At 41.4% G+C, this 19,541-nt stretch overlaps 1 protein-coding gene across 9 annotated transcripts in view; it reads left to right on the forward strand.

Annotated features, from left to right (window-relative positions):
- The window catches only part of TLE4 (TLE family member 4, transcriptional corepressor), a gene marked incomplete at its 5' end in the record, with an annotated part of 149,451 nt that overhangs the window by 67,364 nt on the left and 62,546 nt on the right, over positions 1 to 19,541 (forward strand). For 5 of the 9 annotated variants that reach the window (XM_081103245.1, XM_081103238.1, XM_081103242.1 and 2 more), the window contains 2 exons: positions 12,068 to 12,272; positions 13,523 to 13,539. In XM_081103245.1, the coding sequence (XP_080959371.1) occupies positions 12,068 to 12,272; positions 13,523 to 13,539 (222 nt within the window). The remainder of the gene's footprint in view (positions 1 to 12,067; positions 12,273 to 13,522; positions 13,540 to 19,541) is intronic. The other 4 variants (XM_081103239.1, XM_081103243.1, XM_081103241.1 and 1 more) reach the window with 1 other exon arrangement.

Here is a 19,541-nt window from a genome sequence, read left to right on the forward strand (position 1 = left end):
GTCCCTGGGTCACCCCAGGCATCCTCTTGATTGAGGGTGTGTGCATCAGCTCTTCCACCTCTAGAAACTCATCCTCTGTGTCTTGACATGGTCTTCCTCATGTCATCCTTAAAGTCCCAGCTCAGATGTAACTTCCTGAGAAAGGACTTCCCTGGCTGGCAGACTTTAGTAGCTCCTTCACCCAGTTCACTCTCTGTCCCATTAACATGTTTTATTTTCCATATGGCACTTAACCATTTATTGATGTGTGTGTCACTTTCCCTTCACTAGCAAGTGAGATCTTGTTCACTTTTATAGCCATGGTGCCTAGAACAATATGTAGTTCATTAATTTCATTAAATATTTGTACAGTGTATACTCAGTAACTATTTGTTCAATACACATGCAGTACTGTGTTTATAATAGTTAATGAAGATATGTCCAGTAAGTATTTATTAAAGGAACAGATATTCTGTTTTGAGCTATTTTCACATTTGGATTTTTCCCTCTGCAATTTTGAACCAAGATTGAAAGAAAACATGGGCTAGTAGGAAATACACTATCCTGGGTGTCACTTACAGTATGATCTTAGGGATTTCATTTTCTCGCCTGCAGAATTCAAGGATGGAGCTAATAGTTTCTAAAGTGCTATCTAGTTTTCTGACATTGTATAGCTTTGTAAACATATTTGTTTCTTTTGTTTTATATTTTATTGATTTTTTACAGAGAGGAAGGGAGAGAGAGAGAGAGTTAGAAACATCGATGAGAGAGAAACATCGATCAGCTGCCTCCTGAACATCTAACATATTTGTTTTGATGACTATGGAGTCCTTTGTTCTTTTAGTTTAGGGGCCTTCCTGTCAGTTATTTCTCTAGATTTGGCATATCCTCAGGCTTATATTTTTTCCCCCCAAATGGGTAACTAAAAATAGAAAATATTTATTGAGTACTTGCTTTTTGTCAGGTACTGTACTGTGCTAAGCATTTGCATGTGTTATTTTGTTTAATCTTCACATCAACCCATGTGGAAGGCGGTACGATTATTGTCCCGTCCCCGCTTTACAAATAATGAGACCAAGGCTCTGAAGGGGGGGATAAGTAGTTTTCTGAAGGCCACACAGGGTCAAAGTGGCAGAACTGGGATCTAAACTTAGACTTCAGAGCTCACGCACTAACACTTGTCTTTTTTTTTGTTCCCTCAACTCCTGTTCTTTTTTCTTTTACACTAAGATCAGTAGTTTCTTCATCCCTATCCACTAATAGGATTGCCCAGTGTTTAGTGTTCAGAGCTCAACAAGGGAAATGGAAATTGGGTGTGCCTGATGCACATACTAATTGGTTAGCATAAATTGTCTGAATTATATTAGTTCCATAGTACACTTGGATACCCTTGACTCATATGATACTAGGTTTCTTCCTGTGTGTTGTCACTCTCATATGTAAGAATCAAGAGACTTCATAAACACCACTGCAAGGCAGGCGTTTTAAACCTAGGTCCGTGGATCTTCTCAGATTTCATGCTTGGGTGTTAGGCTGTCCATTAATTCCCTGAAATGTTTGCAGAATTGAGTGTCTGTTGGGGGGGAGTGGGGGTGGTAGTGGTGCACATTTTCTGGGGAAGAAATTTTGGTCTTAGAATCATAAAGGTTCCCATGACATCAAAAAAAGGTTTGAACCTGTGCTTTACAGGACTAGAACTATACAATATCTAGATGTGAAATAATAAAATATTTGGTGGAGTACATGTAGACAGAAAACAGTTGTCTATAGCATTATAAGGAGATAATACTGGACGATGGTTCAGAAGCCTGGAAGTCCTGAGTTTACACTGAATTTGTTTGTAAATATTGCCCAGGAGTTGGGGAGTTTCTTGAACTGTTGACAGGTTAAAACACACACACACACACACACACACACACACAAAACAACAAAGCTATGTTTTGTTTGTACTGTCAGAGGTATTATGAAAAATAAGTTAGCCAAATTAAACTTTTAAGCTTTAACTAACAATGAATAATAATGACTGCATGGGATTATGCTTAGATTAAGAAGAAATAATTGGAGCTAGCAGCTCATGTATTCATATCAGAAGAAAAAACATGCAAGTAAATATTCCTTCAGTTTACTTGTTTCTGGTTGTTTGTTTCCTATTCGTGGAGTCATCCATTAAAGCAGCAATTTTTAACTGGTGTACTGCATGAATTTAAAAACAGTGCAATACTTGACTACTTAGTCAAGCCCTACCTATTTTCCCTTTAGTCAAATAAAAAAAAAATGACAACAGCCATCCAGTGTGAATGAATCAAAAGTGATACTTATTTTTTTTTTATCAGATTGGTAAAAAATATAGTTTTTGATGTGCTACAGAATTTTAGTAATATATGTGTGCCATAAGAAGAAAAAGGATGAAAATCACTGCTTAAAAGTTCTGGGGCTCAATGACAGCTCAGAACTGGCCCCTGCCTCTTTGGTGTTTCTGGTTTCTTGGGAAGGATACATACAATACATAGATGGATAAGTCATCTATACTAAAAAAGGATAATATGCTAATTAGACTGGGAGATTTTCTGGACAAAGCCGTGGTGGCGGGGCCAAGACAGAGGCAGTTAGGGGCAATTAAGCCAGGAAGGGAGAGTAGTTGGGGGTGATCAGGCTGGCGCGGGGTGGGGTCAGTTGGGGGCAAGAAGGCCAGCCGGGGGTGGGGGGCAGTTAGGCGCAAGCAGGCCGGCGGGTGGAGTGGTTAGGGGCGATCAGGCAGGCAGGCAGGTGAGCTGTTAGGAGTCAGTAGTCCTGGATTGCGAGAGGGATGTCTGACTGCCGGTTTAGGCCCGATACCTGTGGGATCGGGCCTAAACCGGCAGTCGGACATCTCCTGAGGGGTCCCAGATTGGAGAGGGTGCAGGCTGGACTGAGGGAACACCGCCCCCCCCCCCCCCCATCATGCACAAATTTCATGTACCAGGCCACTAGTGTTTATATAAAGTTATGAACGGACAGGGGGAGTTAGAATGGGGTAGCAGTTACCAGGTGAATGAGGGAGCAGTGAGGGAGGGAGGGAGATGACTGGTAGGGGAGGACAATCAAAGGCTCACATCAGAGGCCAATCAGGGATCATTGGTTTAGAACCATAGGCATTGCCAGCATATTTTTGAAATTATTTCATTGCCATATGATATACTGTACTTTTCCTCTGCCTCTGTTTCTCCATCTTGAGAAAATTTTGTCCTACTTGTGAATAACAGCTAATTCTTGGGATGTAGTAATATTAAAAACTTAAATAACAATGTTGACCTAATAATTATCAAGAATTTAGAGCAAACCCCTTTCCCTCCACCCTAGACTTTGTAGAAAAACTAGAAATGGCACATTTCTTGAACCCTTTTTACTCCACAGCTAGTCTGCTCTTTGTGGTTCTCATACATTTTCCCCTTTGGTAGATTCATAAAAAAGGGGATAGCTTATCTTGGCCAACGTGGTCTTCTGTGACCAATAAGGGCAGTGCCACTATGGTCCCAAAGCAAAGTGGCAGTCACGTTGTATGTTTATTTAGTTATTTCCCTAGAGTGTTTCTGGTTTGACCCAAAGCAATTTGTAGACACAGTAATATCTGGGAGAAGAAACTGTTGAGGGGAGAAAGACAGTTTCAGCTGCTGTCTACTGGGATTGAAAGCTCAGAGGTTACTTTTGGGTTTCTTTCAGCTAATAACCTCAGAATAGCTTCTGAGCAAAGTTAGGTGTTGAGGCAGGCTTGCGGGTGTGTTTTCTTGCAGGCAGAACAGATCCTACCTCCTACTATGGAAGGTAAAGCATTCGAGGGGCTCTGTTCAGCCTTCCTCACAGCTGAAGACTTACTAGTCTTTATGTCGGCCAGTGAAATAAAGTACTCCAAACAGGCCCATTCGAATGTCAGAAGGACCATCTCTGTGTGGGGAAAGATGGACAGTAGTAAATAGTACCAGGGGGATAGATATTTTTGTGCTAAAAGTGAAATTGGATCTACTTGTCTAATGTGCAAAACCTTTTCAGAAAAAGAAAAAAAATTTTTATCTTGGGGTAGAAAAGGATTTCTTACTGGGTCACAGGAAACTTAAACTATAAGCAAAAGATTGCTAATATTGCTCAGTTAAAATTAAAAACATCTGTTTATCAAAAGATATCCTAAAGAAAAGAAAAAGCAAAGCCAGTAACTGAGAGAAGAAATTTGCAACACATAGCCAGCACATGATTATGGTCCAGTGTATACCAGTAACTACAAACTAAAAGTCTAACTTAAAACAAAAAAAACCTCACCACAGCCTAAAGGTCTCAGTATTCTTACGTGAGTCTGAAACCATGATCTGATTTCCGTTATATTTGCATTGTACCGCACTTTCTCTTGCTCGTTGGGTTCCCACCAGACTTCCTTTTTCTTCCTTGGTTGCTACAGAGCCTTTCCTATTCTGGGCCTTTGCAACTGCTTTTCTCTCATCTCTGATTCTCTTCTCCCAGCTCTCTGCAAGGTGCTCTCATTCTCATCCCTCAGGTGGCAGTTCAGCTCATTTCCCAGAGTGTCTGTCTCTATTGATTCTTATGAATAAATGATTGCTTACCTCTTACAGTAAGACTTTGCTAGTTAGGCAAGGCCCTGATGGTGTAGCCAGTACACCACTGGACTGGATGGTAGGGACTTGTGCTCCATTCTCGATGATGATAGATCTCCCATAACTTTATCTTGGGCCTCACATGGGCTGGTGTTGGACTGTAAAATCCTGCACCCAATTCCAATGTGGGGGTGGTTTTTCCACCCACCCAAGCTATTCTCTGACACTATCTGGGTACCCTACAATTCACCTCGATTCTGATGCTATTTGGCGATAGTATTAGATCCCAAAAGTTCAGGGCTTAGCCCTATAACAGAGCTCCCCACCCCACTTCAGATGACAGTTGCAAGTCCAGGTTGTCATCTGTGCTGCCAACAACCCCCTTCTTCGGTTTGATTAATTTGCTAAAGCAGTTCAGTCCTGGAAACTTGTTAAACAGGTGTTATAATCTATTACAGTTATGATGCTTATGTTGTCTCAAGTTTTGCCAAAGAATACTCCTATTTTGTTCGTTGTCCTATTTGTCACTCCTCATTAGACTACTTCCTTGCTCACCTTTTTTTTTTTTTAAAGCAACTAAGCTATGGCACTAAGTGTTCTCATTGCTACTAGGTATCATTGCATCTAAGCAAGATTTTAAGGTTCCTTCTGCTGTTGATAGTGTAGAAGAAATGTAGCGTGGTAGAAAGAAAACTTCTGCCTAGTTTCTCAATTTTGTTTACATAGAGTGTATTTTATTTAAATACTAGGGGCCCGGTGCACGAAATTTGTGCACTGGGTGTGTGTGTGGGGGGGGGGGCGGGGCGGGGAGAGTGTCCCTCAGCCCAGCCTGCCCCCTCTCACATACTGGGAGCCCTCAGGCGTTGACCCCCATCACCCTCCGATCGCCTGATCGGCCCCTTGCCCAGGCCTGACGCCTCCGCCAGAGGTGTCAGGCTTGGACAGGGGACCCCCATTTCCCCCCGATCACTGGCTCTGGCCCCCGCCCAGGCCTGAGGCCTCTGGCCCAGGAATCATGCCTGGGCAGGGGACCCCCATCTCCCTCTGATCGCTTGCTCCACCCCCCGCCCAAGCCTGACGCCTCTGACCCAGGCTTCAGGCCTGGGCAAGGGGACCATCATATCCCCCCAATCCCCGGCTCCGCCCCCCACCCAGGCCTGATGCCTCAGCCAGAGGAGTTGACCCTCATCACCCTCCGATCACCAATCACCGGATCGGCCCCTTGACCAGGCCTGAGGCCTCCGGCAGAGGTGTCAGGCCTGGGCAGGGGACCCCCAGCTCCCCGCGGTTGCAGGCTCCGCCCCTGCCCAGGCCTAAGGCCTCTGGCCTAGGCGTCCGGCCCGGGCAGCGGGGACCTGCAGTGGCAGCGGGGGGTGCCGCGATCGTGGGCTTCCCTTTAGGCCCAGGCAAGGGACCCCTAGCTCCTGGGACTGCCAGCTTCAACCATGCCCAGCTCCCATCGCTGGCTCCACCCCTACTTCCTGCTATCACTGGCCAGGGCGGCAAAGGTGCCTGATTCTCCGATCATGGCTGGGGGGCAGGGCAAAGGCGGCCCCAGGGCGGCCTTTGCCCTGCCCCCCAGCTCTTAGCTCCCCCCTGGGTTTCCGATCACTGTCAGTGGCAGGGGGCTTCTTCTTGCTTTCCCTTTCGCCTCCCTGCATTGTGCCTACATATGCAAATTAGCCGCCATCTTGTTGGCAGTTAACTGCCAATCTTAGTTGGCAGTTAATTTGCATATAGCCCTGATTAGCCAATGAAAACGGTATCGCCGTACGCCAATTACCATTTTTCTCTTTTATTAGTGTAGATTTAATTGGTCTGTGCCCTCCTCTTTGATTCTTTGGCTTGATCGTTTTGATTTTTTTTCTTCTGAAGTCAAACTTTTTAAACTGCAAAATTATAATTATCGTGAGTGAGGATTTATCTTAAATTATTTTAGTAACAAATCAGTGCTCTTATCCTTTTCCTTTCCTTTGTCTGTATTTCTTAGTGTGAGTGTGACTAGAGGATAAAGCAGTAAACCTTTGCAGGTTAATTGCTCCATGATTAACACTGATGGGGCAGAGGCAGAGCTCAGAGGACGGGGGAAACTCTAGGGAAGAATGAGCAAGCTTTTCCTGTGTTGTAGGACAGTCCCTGAGGTGACACTCTTCTCAGTTCCCTGAACAATAGCCACAGAGATCTGACTCTGTTTCCTGGGAGTCTGCTTTGAGTTGCTCTCTGTTGTTGAGAAGACTTGATAGAGATTTTTAAAATATATTAAATTCTTGTGTTTTGTTTTGTTTTAAATTTGACAAGTTAAAGCCATTTATTTAAAACTGGAGGCCTGAAGCATGAAAGTTGTGCAACAGTAGGCCTTCCTTGCCCCGGCTGCCTGCACCAGCTTCCCTCCAGCCGCTGGCAGGCACCCGGGACCCGGGCTTTCCTCGCCGCCCTGGCTTTGTCCAGAAGGACATCTGGTCTAATAAGCATATTACATTTTTATTATTATTAAAGACTAGAGGCCCGGCGCACGAAATTCGTGCACGTGGGGTGGGGGTGTGTGTCCCTCAGCCCAGCCTGCACCCTCTCCAATCTGGGACCCCTTGAGGGATGTTCGACTGCCCATTTAGGCCCGATCCCACCGGGCAGTCGGACATCCTTCTCATAATCCAGGATTGCTGGCTCCCAACCACTCGCCTGCCTGCCTGCCTGCCTGATTGCCCCTAACTGCTTCTGCCTGCCAACCTGATCACCCCCTAACCACTCCCCTGCCAGCCTGATCGATGCCTAATTGCTGCCCTGCCGGCCTGATTGCCCCCAACTGCTCTCCTTTGCCAGCCTGGTCTCCCCCATCTTCCCTCCCCTGCCAGCCTGATCACCCCAACTGCCCTCCTCTGCAGGCCTGCTCACCCCAACTGCCCTCCCATGCCGGGCACCTTGTGTCCACATGGGGGCGGCCATCTTGTGTGTTGGAGTGATGGTCATTTTGCATATTACTCTTTTATTCTCACAATCCAGGACTGCTGGCTCCCAGCCGCTCACCTGCCTGCCTGATTGCCGCTAACCGCTTCTGCCTGCCAGCCTGATCAACGCCTAACTGCTCCCCTGCCAGCCCAATTGCCCCTAACTGATAGGATAGAGGAAAGGGTGAAATTCGGGTTAGCTGTTGGTGACATTAGTGTTTTTATTTAAAGACTAGAGGCCCGGTGCATGAAATTTGTGTACCAGTAGGGTCTCATGCAGCAATCAGGGCTGTCCAGCTGCAGGCCAGGGCCTTCTTTTGTTCTGCACCGCTCCCTGGTTTGTCAACGCACGTCATAGCAAGTGATCGAACTCCCGGTCTCCTGGTCAAATTCCCGAGGGGACACTTTGCATATTAGCCTTTTATACATATAAATTGCCTCTAATACATTGGTTGTACTGACTAATTGGGAGTCATTATCAATTACAAGTACATCTGCCACTCTACTGCTAAGGTAGTTTCTAAGGGGAAAACTTACAAAGAAGCTTAAAAATGACCACTGAATACAGAAAGTGGTCTGTTTTACTGATGTAAACATTTTAAAACCTACTATAAGTACTTCAGTATATTTCTCTTAATTTTTGTCATATGCCTTTGGTGACTTATTTAATCTTATAATTTTATATGATAAAAATTGCTCTTTTCTATAGGACTCTCTACTGAGTGTGCTTTTGTTTATTTGATTTTAATGTATAATGGATGATTTGTAAAATAGGTTTATGGTAGCCAACTCTCAATTTATTTCTCACCTAAGCTCAAGGAGTATTCTGCTAAGCAATTTGACTATAATGTGGATATTGCCATTCATAAAATCTTGAAAATGGCTTTATTATTTTGGAATGATAACAAGGGAAAAATCAGAACCTCTCTAAATGCAGTGTAACATCCTGGATCATGACATTAGTGGGAAAACTGGGGAACTCTGAAGAAAGTTTATAGTCTGATTAATAGTAATGTATTTATGTTAATTTTTTAGTTTTGATAAAAATCTATGTTTATATAAGATGATAACATTAGTAGATGCTGGTTAAAAGGTATATAGGAACTCTCTTCATATTTAGTAGAAATTTAATTCATCAAGTGCTTTAAATGCATATTCATATGACTAAATAGTGGTGCTCTAGGTGCCAGGCGTGCAAAGAGGCCTGATACTGGTCTCTTCATTCCAGAGTCTTGCAATCTTACTGGCAGGCCAGGTCTTCTTGTTCATAAAAAGATGGATAACTGTGCCTTTAAAAGGCAGATTGTATCAGTGAATGGTACCAGGAGCCCTGTAAGACCCTTGGGGTGTTTGGAAAAGCCTTTGCAGAACAGATGAAACATAAGCTGAGCTGAGATCGGTGAGTGCAGCTTAATTTAGATAAGTAATAGAGAGGTTGTTCTAAGAGAGGAAAGATGACATGAATTTTGAAAAAGAAATTGCCCATGATAATGCAGGATTGGAATGGAAATGAGCTAATGGAGACTTGTGGTAATCAAAGTATGGGGTGATAAGGGTCTGACTAGTGTGGTGGCAGTAGAAATAAAAGGTTATTTGAGAATGGACAGGAGTCGGTGTTTATGAGTAGAGGAGCACAGAGGAAAAATGAATTGATGGTGACTGATAGATATCTTGACCCAGTGGAAGTTACTTTGGGAATTTGTGTTAAACATTTTCATTTTCAGAAAATGCTGGACTGCCAAGTGGAACTGTTTGGCAAGAAACTAGACCAGAGATCCTGGAGCATGGAAGAGGAGCTAAAGATTTAGGACTCTTCCCCTTTAGTGAGCAGGAGAAGGAAAAGCCCAGAAGGAGATGTAAGGGGTGCAGTCAGAGAGTTGCAGAGCTGCCCTGGTGGTGGCAGAAGCTGAAGAGGGCAAAAGAAGGTTATTTTAATTAAATTTAAAAATATTTATGTGCCAATTAATGTGTAAGGCACTGTTAGGGGCAATGGAGGACACAAAATGTCATTAAAATATAGTTTTTTCCCTCCTGAAAAAAAATGCTACCTCAAATTCTTTTGGCATTAGATAGGCAGTTCATCTTAAGCAAAATGTTAGGGATCCTGGTATTAAGCTTGCAAGCAGTAGGGCACAATCAGTGGCAGAACAATGAAGATGGGGGAGAGAGATGAACTGATGGAGCAATGAGATAAGGAGGGGGAAAGATGATCCCCTTGTGCTGGTGAGGGTCAGCCTTGGCGGGAAAGGGGGGCCTCCTCCTCTAAGGCATAGGGCAGAAGAGGGTAAGGGAGTGTTAGAGCTCTTTGGAGGTAGAATAGAGCACAAGTGAGGATCCCAGGAAGTCTTCACTATGAATAGCATGTGCAACTGACAGAATAGGGGTATAGTTTCTGTCTTTGAAAAGTTCCTGGTCAGATGGAAAAATGGGAATGTTGGTGCTTACTTTTCTCACTATAAGAAAATATTAAAAGTGAAACACCTGCATCTCTGAAGGTGTTGCTTTTGGCTGCAGGTTTGTTTGTTTTTTGATGTCTAAAGAAATATACGTATCTTTTTAAATAGCTCAGATATTATGTGAGTGTCTTGGTGCTCTTTAGTCATCTAGGGTTTGTGTCAGACGTATGTTCTCACAGAGCTTTAGAGTCTAGGAAAGATGATCAGAGAGACATATATGCTGGCTCTTAATAAATGCTTGCCAATTGCACTCTGGTCTGAGATAGAAAGTAGCTATGTGCTCAGCCCGTACACACAAAGTAAAATATTAGGGGATTTAGAGGAGAAAGAGAATTGGAGCAATTTTCTGGCAATTTCACATGAACAAGGTCTTGAAATAAATTTGCCATATATTTACCTGAAGTCCTTGTTTTCTTCATAGACATTATTTTCAACTCAATTAGAAAATGTGATTGTGTGCTCATACTTTCTGGTCACAACTAAATAACAGTACATAAAGAATTACGAACATGATTTTGGCCACACAAATGAAGAAATACATTATTTTGAACTAGACAGCTAGTTACTGCTTTGGCGGGGCTTGGGTGTGGGCATGGCTGGGTGGAGTATCTGGATCATGGCACTGATTTTTCCATCTTATGTATGTCAGCTTGCCTTAGAAGTGTTAGTGCCTTACTACAGTATTTTAAGTGCACGAAGCCAGAATATAGGTGCAGGTCAATTGGAGAAAAGAGCTAGTAATTAGTGCTATGCTTTCACTTTTATAGTCGGACACAGGAAGCCAAATAGAGGGGAAGAGGAAGGAAATAGAAGTAATTTTAGGAGCAGAAATAAATTCTTATTTTTTTCTTTGAAGTACTTTCTTTAAAAATAAACACATTTCAGGATCCTTCTGACCAGTGAAGGGAGGCAGAATTTGCCACCTTACATATTTTTAATGAGCTATTTTTTGAAATTCTGCTTAGAAAATTATAGAAAAGACTATTGGGCTATCATCGGATGGCCCTGACAGGTCATTTATTTAAAGGCATTAGTTAAAATGTAATCACTACAGAAGTTAGAGAATTTCTCAGCACTTGTTCTCATAGAACATTGTTAAGCAGGGTCTCAAGTTGGAGGGATTTCTTTTGAGGGACGTATTAACTCAACATCCTCCTGTCATCTCTCCCCTCCCCCTTTCCACTAGAAGAGGCAGCAAGGCCTGCCCACAGCCAAGCTTGATGCGGCCTCAATCTAGATGCGGCCTCTGCTGAGGTCAAGCACTCCCATTCCAGCCTCTTGAGGGCTTTCTCCGTGTGTTGCCAGTGTGCTGGTAAAAATGACTTTAAACTCTTGTCAGCACAGTTACTGGTGCATGCCTCACAGTCCCACTCAGATAAACCTGTCACAACACAGAGGCGGCTGCCGGGGAAGCGTACAAGGGCAGGCTCTAGCTTTTCATTCGAGCATCACTAAACGTGCACAGAGTGCCCAATTATTTCAGCATTATTGAGCAAGCCTACAGGAGGACCCAAGCCTTGCTACATTAGATTTTCTTTAGTAATTTGCTCAAGTACCGCTGAGGACACTTAAAGGGGCTTAAAACGGTGGCTGCAACCAGTTTCCCTCTCTGGGTTGTTAATTCAGGTTTTCTCTTTCAAATTAACTCGCACTGCATGCTGTGCAGTGATTCTGGGAGAACTGTTTAACACTAATTTTCTCAGTTTTCAGCTTTTTTGTTCAACATAACTGCTTTAACAGTTAGTCACGTATATGTTTTGATTAGAAATGCATGATGGTGCGGCCTTATGTTTTGGAGAACAAAATACACATGCTTTATTAAAGGAAGCTGAATTTCGGCTATTAAAAGTTACTTAGATAATTTCAGTATTTAAAAATTAAGTTATTTACAGTGCATTGCAAAATCCTCAGATCTAAGTCAAAAGACAACATTTCTCCATTAAACATCTTCCTCCCTCCTCTTTTGAATATATATAAAGGTTAAATCTTTCCTTCATGGGTGCTGAGTTTTCCATGATCTTATCGTATGTCTTCTCTCCTTTTATTGGGGTGGGGGCAGGTGCAGATTTAGGGAACAAGTTCAATATCTTGGTCTCATTTCTCACAGCAGCAACAACTCCAGGCCCAGCATTTATCACATGGACATGGTCTGCCTGTGCCTCTGACCCCACACCCTTCGGGACTGCCGCCTCCTGCCATTCCACCCATTGGTAGCAGTGCCGGCCTTCTGGCCCTCTCCAGTGCCCTGGGAGGCCAGTCCCACCTTCCAATTAAAGATGAGAAGAAGCACCATGACAATGATCACCAAAGAGGTGAGCCTGACATTACCTACCTGCTGCTCATGCCATTGTTTATTCTGTTTCTCTCTGGATTTAATTTTACCATAGACTAAACAAAGGATTTCTGCTGGAAGGTAAATTAATTATTGGAAGCAGTCTTTTGCCAAAAGATACCCTAGTGGTTGGCAAGAGTTAACGGCACTCCTCCTAGGTAAGGGCTTCTGTGTCCTAGTAATTACCTTTGATCCCTTGCTACTGTCTCCTAGGTTCCCTGAGTCTAAATCAATAATGAAATTCCACAGTGCTCTGTGTTTGAAATAGTGAGTGTCATTAATAGCTAATTTTCACCAAATCTATTTTGGGGAAAGACTTGCTGATAAAGGCTCACTTTATTGTTTGACAGAATCAATTATTATTTATGAATCAGATCAGCCTATGTAGTACAGTAAAAATCTCACAGGTATGAAAACAATTTTAGTAGTCTGAGTAATTGAGGAAATACAGCCCAAATTAGTGAATCTGTTGGTTTAACTACCTTTCTCATCCAGTCTGATTACAAGCATGAAATTAACTCCTTTCTTTCTATAAAAACACAATTGTTTGTGCAGCATAATTGATTTAAAGGCCAGTTCTGCTCCTTTAGGTTGGTTTCCTCTCTACACTAAAGGAGGTGATGGTGCAGAGACCTTTTGATGTGACTGTATGTTTGTATGGTGCTTACTAATAATTTTTTTTTAGTTAATGGCAGAAAAGCAAATGAAAAGGTCTCTCCCAGCCTTCCTTTGTGGGAATTTACTTTTAGCACCAGGATGGTTCATTGGTTGGAAGGGTGTGGCTCATAATTAAAACCTTTTACCTACTCTTGTTGCAATGTCATTACCATGAATTATAATCCTAGGTAAATGATATTTATCACATGAAATAAATTTCCCATCTCTGATGTTAGAAGCACTGCAATATTTGTCGTCCGGTTATCTTACTGTTATGGTTCTGAGTTAAGGCATGATTATAAACACTTTTATAAGCGGGGAAGTTGATAAGAATATGAATAGGAATATCCAGCTTTAGTTTCCAAAATTGTGTTAAAGGTAGATTGGCTTTTGTGAATCTGGTTGAGTGTTATTAATAATTAACTTTACTGCAAAGTTGACATCTCTGTCATTTATGATTTAGCAGTGTTCAGGTTTGATAAATGTATGCTTTTATGTAAACTAACTAGTTCTTTTCCTTTTTTCTTCTTCCCACCACTTGATCTACGTGTGTTGTTGCTGTTTTGCCTGTAGACAGAGACTCCATCAAGGTAGGACTCAAATTCACAGGCGAAGGAATGGTTGTAAGGGGCTCAGAGTGATCTGAGTATAGTGAATAATGGATTCGAAATTTAGAGAATGATTTGGTGGGCCTTACCAAATAGTGGTTAGCTGCATTTTTGGATTACTTTCAGTTGTGTGGTTAAAATTTTTGAAAATATTAGTTCCATTTCTCTATCAGAATTAGATTTGTATACCAAGATTGAATTATGAGATCTGGCTTACATTGCTCATTTTTTTATGTCTTGACATGTGAAAAACGAACAAATGGAAAAACTGTTTTTCTTCAGATTTTGGATATAAGATAAATAATAAGGAAATGAAGTAAATAAATTAGTTTATAAGGAAATATGCATTAGTCTCATAGTTTGGGAAATAATTTCATCCTACAAAACTCCTTATCAAAACATTTGTTTAAAATTTTTCTTCACCAGAGATAATCTATAATAATAAAAGCCTAATATGCTGATTAGACCAGATAGCCGAAAGACCTTCTGGATGACGCCATGGCTGCGAGGCAACCCCCTTTGCACAAATTTCGTGTACTGGGCCTCTAGTTTTTTGTGTTTTTTTTTTTTTTTTAATTCAGTAACATCTTGGTTTCCAGTATAGCAAGTTATTCTCCTTAAGTTTTGCATCTGTCTTATTTGCCTTCTTTGTCTCTGAAAACAAGTTTTCAGGAACGTAAAAGTATCGAGGGCCTAATGCTTTGGATATGCTTGTGTAATACCAGAATGGGATATGCTAAGGATCCCTGATTTTATATAGTAAGCACATAAGAAAAACAGGCTACCATGGCAGGAAATGAGTAAAATAGGATGAAAATTGCTTGATCGCTTTTGAGCCAGGCACAATGTAAACATGGTACTGATTATGTATAATTGTATTGTGTATGCCATTGTGGTCTGTGTAAATTAGGAAGGACAGGACAGTTCTCAAGCGATGGCCAAAGTACAGATGCTGTCAGTTACTTTGCTTGTATTTCAGTTGAATGTTTTGGAGCACAGGCAGTGAAGTTCTGTATGAAGACTAAAATCTTCCCTTAGAGCCACCTCTGCTATCACTTGGAATGCCTCTTATTTCTGTCCTTACTTAATCAAAGGGAAGTAGGGTTTTTGCCAAAGGCCTTAAATAATGGAAAATAAAAATTAATGTCTTTTACCCTTTGAGAATCTTTATAATTTGAAAGGGCATCTGCCTACCCATAGAAATGTCAACATTTACAATTAGAACACACATTGAATTATTTAATTAATGCATTTACAGTAGTATTTTGTTATATAATATACATATCAATACCTAGATTTAAAAGCATTCTTAGATTATAGTAAGTGTTCCACCCTTGTGTGCTTAGGCTGTAGTAAGTATATGCACTGATCAGGATTAGCTGGTAGCAGCCATTGGAAAGCCTGTCTAGTTATTCTGAATCCATAATATAAACAGTGCCTGCCTTTTTATGATAAACTAGAGGCCTGGTGCACAAAAATTTGTGCACTTGGGGGAGTCCCTCAGCCTGTCCTCTCGCAGTCTGGGACCTCTCGGGGAATGACCACCTGCTTGCTTAGGCCCACTCCCTGGGGAATTGGGCCTAAGCTGGCAGTCAGACATCCCTCTGGCAGTCCGGGAGCCCTCAGGGGATGTCCACTTGCCAGTGGGGAGCAGGCCTAGCTGCAGTCAGACATCCTTAGCATTGCTGAGGAGGCGGGAGAGGCTCCCACCACCACCGCTGTACTGGCAGCCGTCAGCCTGGCTTGTGGCTGAGCAGAGCTCCCCCTGTGAGAGCACACTGACCAACAGGGGGCAGCTCCTGCATTGAGCGTCTGCCCCCTGGTGGTCAGTGTGTGTCATAGTGACCAGTTATTCCCAGTTGTTCTGCTGTTAGGGTCAATTTGCACATTACCCTTTTATTATAGAGGATACATACCTTTAGGCAGGCCAGTGAACTAAACAAAAGCCTCCCCTCCTGCCCCACTCACAGAAGACTGTGAAAATATTTACACTCCAGTGCACACTTTTGTGTCAATTACATTTCATACTCTCTCACATTAGAGTAGGGTGTATTTTGAAATCATCTATAATCATTCAGTATGAGTCTGGGAGTGAGTTTCTAAATGGCTAGAAGCAAGGGGAAAAACATAAAGGAAATAGAGGTGGATGGTTTTTCTTGATTTGTTATGGAATGGTAGCCACAAATAGATTGGGGGAGGAGGGTATCCTTCCCAAATTTGAAGTCATCGAGTACCGTTCTGGGCTGGCCTATGGCTTTGCAAGGTGAAATAGTTTGCTAATTTTCTGAACTGTGTTCTGTGATGCTCAGAGAGCAGTTAGTTGCTTGTTCCATCCATCGTTCTCATCCTGTAAGTGGTTCCTGGTTAAGAGGGGCTTTTTATGATTGTCTGCTGTGTGACTTGAGATGGTTTGTATCAGCCAGAGCATGCCAGTTGCCTGCAGCTGGAGTCAGGCTTGTATGGAATAATTTATTCATGCAGGATAATGCTCCTTAACATTTAACAGGTAATGAACGTGACATAAATTTCCTTCTTGCTTTTAATTTTTCCCTTTCCTCTTCTAATGTGCAAACAGGCAGCTCTGGTACTCTAAATAATAAGTAATTTTTGGCCATCTGTCAAAAGGAAATTTCAATACAAATTTAAATTAATGGTGCCTGAAATTTTTTATAGCTCCTCTAAAAGCCTGTAATGTGCAGAAAATTCTGAATCTGCTGGTAGTAATTAGTGTTGCATGTAATGAGGATGTGGGCAGTGTTATACAGCCCCAGTGTAACATTTTGATATGGTAGCAAAATTTTGATTTATACAAGGTTGTGGATAGGTTTAATTGTGAAAGACACTTTAAAATGTTTTCTTGATGTTACAGATTATTAAACAGAGCAGATGTCAGAATAGCTCATAAAATATAAATTTAAAGTTAATGTAAAGATTCAGGTAATTAAAGTGCTTTACCTTTAGGTGTCAAATAAAATGAAAGAAATTCACCTTTAAAAGTGTTGAGCTTTTTCCTCTTTTTTAAATGTTCTGGGACACTAAACCATATGCTATTGGCTTTATTGATCTTGTTTTCTATATCTCCAGTATCCAGGTTCATTCCTAAGCCTGTTATTTGCAGGCCTGTATCTGAAGTTTTTCAACACTGGTGGTGAATGTAAATATGGACCTAAAGGACAAAGCACTGTAGGAGCCCAAGAATCAACTTATTTGGTGATAAGAAACCAGAACGGTGTATGTTGTAGGGTTGTTGACACCCGCTTGTCACTTGGCTACCCAGTGACTCCATGTGCCCAACAGTAAACCCCAGATTTGGGAGCTTAAAATAGCAAGAAACAGACCATGATCCACTCTCACGATAGTGGTAGGGTAGAAAGCCCAAAGCTCTAAAAAGCCTCCAAATAGGTTCCCATTTCTCTTTTCTGGGTGGGGGCTTCTCATAGCCTTCTAGAGTGTTTAAAACCATTTCTCTCATCCATCCCATGAAAAAGCATAAGTGAAAACCAAGGAAGTATGTTCTGAGGTGATGGGTCTTTCCCCTTCCTCCTGCCCATCACTCCTACTGAGGACTGAGAGGTAGAAGTTGGTTGGCTACAAGTGGTGGCAGAGAGGACATTCCCACATGCTGCCAATTGCTTCCCAGTTGCTTGAGGTTCCGGCTCATGAAGGAGTCATTAGTTTCCTCACATCACTGTCTGTTTTCATCTGAGTGGCTGGAATGAGGGTGATGATTCAGAGCTGTGAAGGACAAATTGCCTAAATCTCAGTACGAATTTAAAGTTGAGAAATTAGTCTAATTATCCACCCCCTTCCAAATGTCTGACAGTTCTAATACCTTCGAGCAAAAAATAGGCACCAAAATCAAGACCAGCTTGAATATAAAGAGCAAAATTCACTATCACCAGCTATTGATTACCCCTATGGCCTCTCCCAACTTGGTATTCTCTTGTATGGTTTATTACTGCATAAGACCTTAATATGTAGTATCTACATGGTCCTCCTGAACACAGTAATCTCCTCAAGTCAGGTCTATGAGGGATTTGCCATGTTCTATTTGTAAAATATTGCATTAGTACCTTCCTTACCTCTAAGTGGTATTATTTTTATTATTTCATTGGAATATCTTCCCCCAAATGCTATATGGTCATCAAATAGTATGATCATTTTTAGTGACTTATACATTGCCAAATTTATCTCCAGAAACACTATCATTTTAACATGCCACCTGCACTTGAGTATGTTTCCACACGATCCTCCAATATTGAACTTTATAGTTTTTGCAATTTTTGCTAGGCTAAGTATGAATTGTGTACTTTAAAAAATTAATATGCAGAGTAGGGCAAAAGTAGGTTTACAGTTGTTTGTAGGGAAAATAATACAATAATTAACAAATAATTCAAGAATAAACTGTTTTACATACTCACAACAGTAAACCTACTTTTGCCCCACCCTGTATACAGTTATTTTTTAAGCTGAATACTTTTCTGTGAGTGTATATGCTAAGCTTTTTCTCCTCCTCTGTGGATTCTTTATTTTTAAGTGTTTTCATAATGATCCATTCATTACTTATTATAAGGCAATGCCTGTTTATTCAACCCCAGCTATATTTTGGTGTATATTCTATGGAGATGACTAAACCATCATGCATTGCTTTTATTCTTGTCTCTTTCACTTATTTTCTGTTGGCAGTAAAGGTTTATCAGTGGGAAATTAGACTAGAGCTGTTTTTCTGTTCAAATTGAAGCGTATGTATGCTTCAGACCAAAAAAGAACTTATGCTGCTGTTAGTTGGTGTTACAGGTGAAAGTGGGTTTTTAGTCTGAATTAACAGAATGATTACATCTTTTTGTCTCTTCTCTTTGTAAATCCAGACTTAATGGTCAGGGTTATAGTCCAGGATCTTGTGTGACCTGTGTGACTTGGTCCACCACCCCCATTTTTCCTGTCTCAGAGGAATATCAGTCTGAAAAGAGATGCCTTTAAGATGTTTACCCCTTGGCATGTACTGTGTGGGAGAAGACCAGAGAAGAAACCACTTGAGGAAAGGAGAGCCAGTAGAAGATGGATGGCCACGTTGGTAGAAAAACTAAGTCTAGATTTGTATGTACATGTTAGTGATGAACAGTTTAATGAAGTTTACCAGTAATTAAGGGAGTAAAATATCTAGAAATGTATGCTGATCATCAATAAATAGAATTCTTTTTGCATCCTTTAATCTTTAAATACAGACTGTGATGTGCTTAAAATTCAACTCCCCTTTCCAAACATAAGTATTAAGGTATACTTTCAAGTATATTTTTAAGTAGGGTTTTTAAAATATATTAAGTAAAATTATTTCCTTGTAGGTGGTGCCCCTGATGCCTGTTTCCCACAGAGTAAAGTTCTTTCCCACTAAATTTTTAGCTCCTTGAGGGCAAGAATCAAACTTCTTTGTGGAAGTTCATAGGACAAATCAAGGATTAATTTGAGAAAGGAATTGTAATAGAATTAGGAAAACCCCGACTCTGTGCTAGATATCCTCTCTCCCCCTCTAGGCAAGCTGTGTGTCAGTGGGCAAGTCACTTAACTTCCTGTATCTCGAAACTACTACTCTACGCATTTGGAATGTGGATATTTTCTTATGTCATTCAACCCTATCCTAGAAATGAATTTTACAATAAAAACCTTATACCAAAGGATATGTTTCAGCAATAAAATTAGCCATATTATTAGCCAAATAAACACAACGGTGATTATATTTTATTTTGGGTGTTTGGTTGTAGGGGAATAGTTTAGTGGTTTAAATTATGCCTTTTAAGCATTTAATGTTTAACTGGTAATTTGAAGTTCAGTGTTTCGGTACTACTGTTGCTTTTTAATTGTCGAGACATTTGTTTCTACCATGTATTTTACTTTACCTTATCAAAGAACAATCTGGAAGTTTTATTCTATGGGTTTATGATGCAGTACTTTTTCAGTATTAATTGGTACCTGCCTCTGGGTGTGTA

Source organism: Myotis nattereri, assembly GCF_964212035.1.
Source record: "Myotis nattereri genome assembly, chromosome: 12".
In the NCBI taxonomy this organism is placed as follows: Eukaryota; Metazoa; Chordata; class Mammalia; order Chiroptera; family Vespertilionidae; genus Myotis; species Myotis nattereri.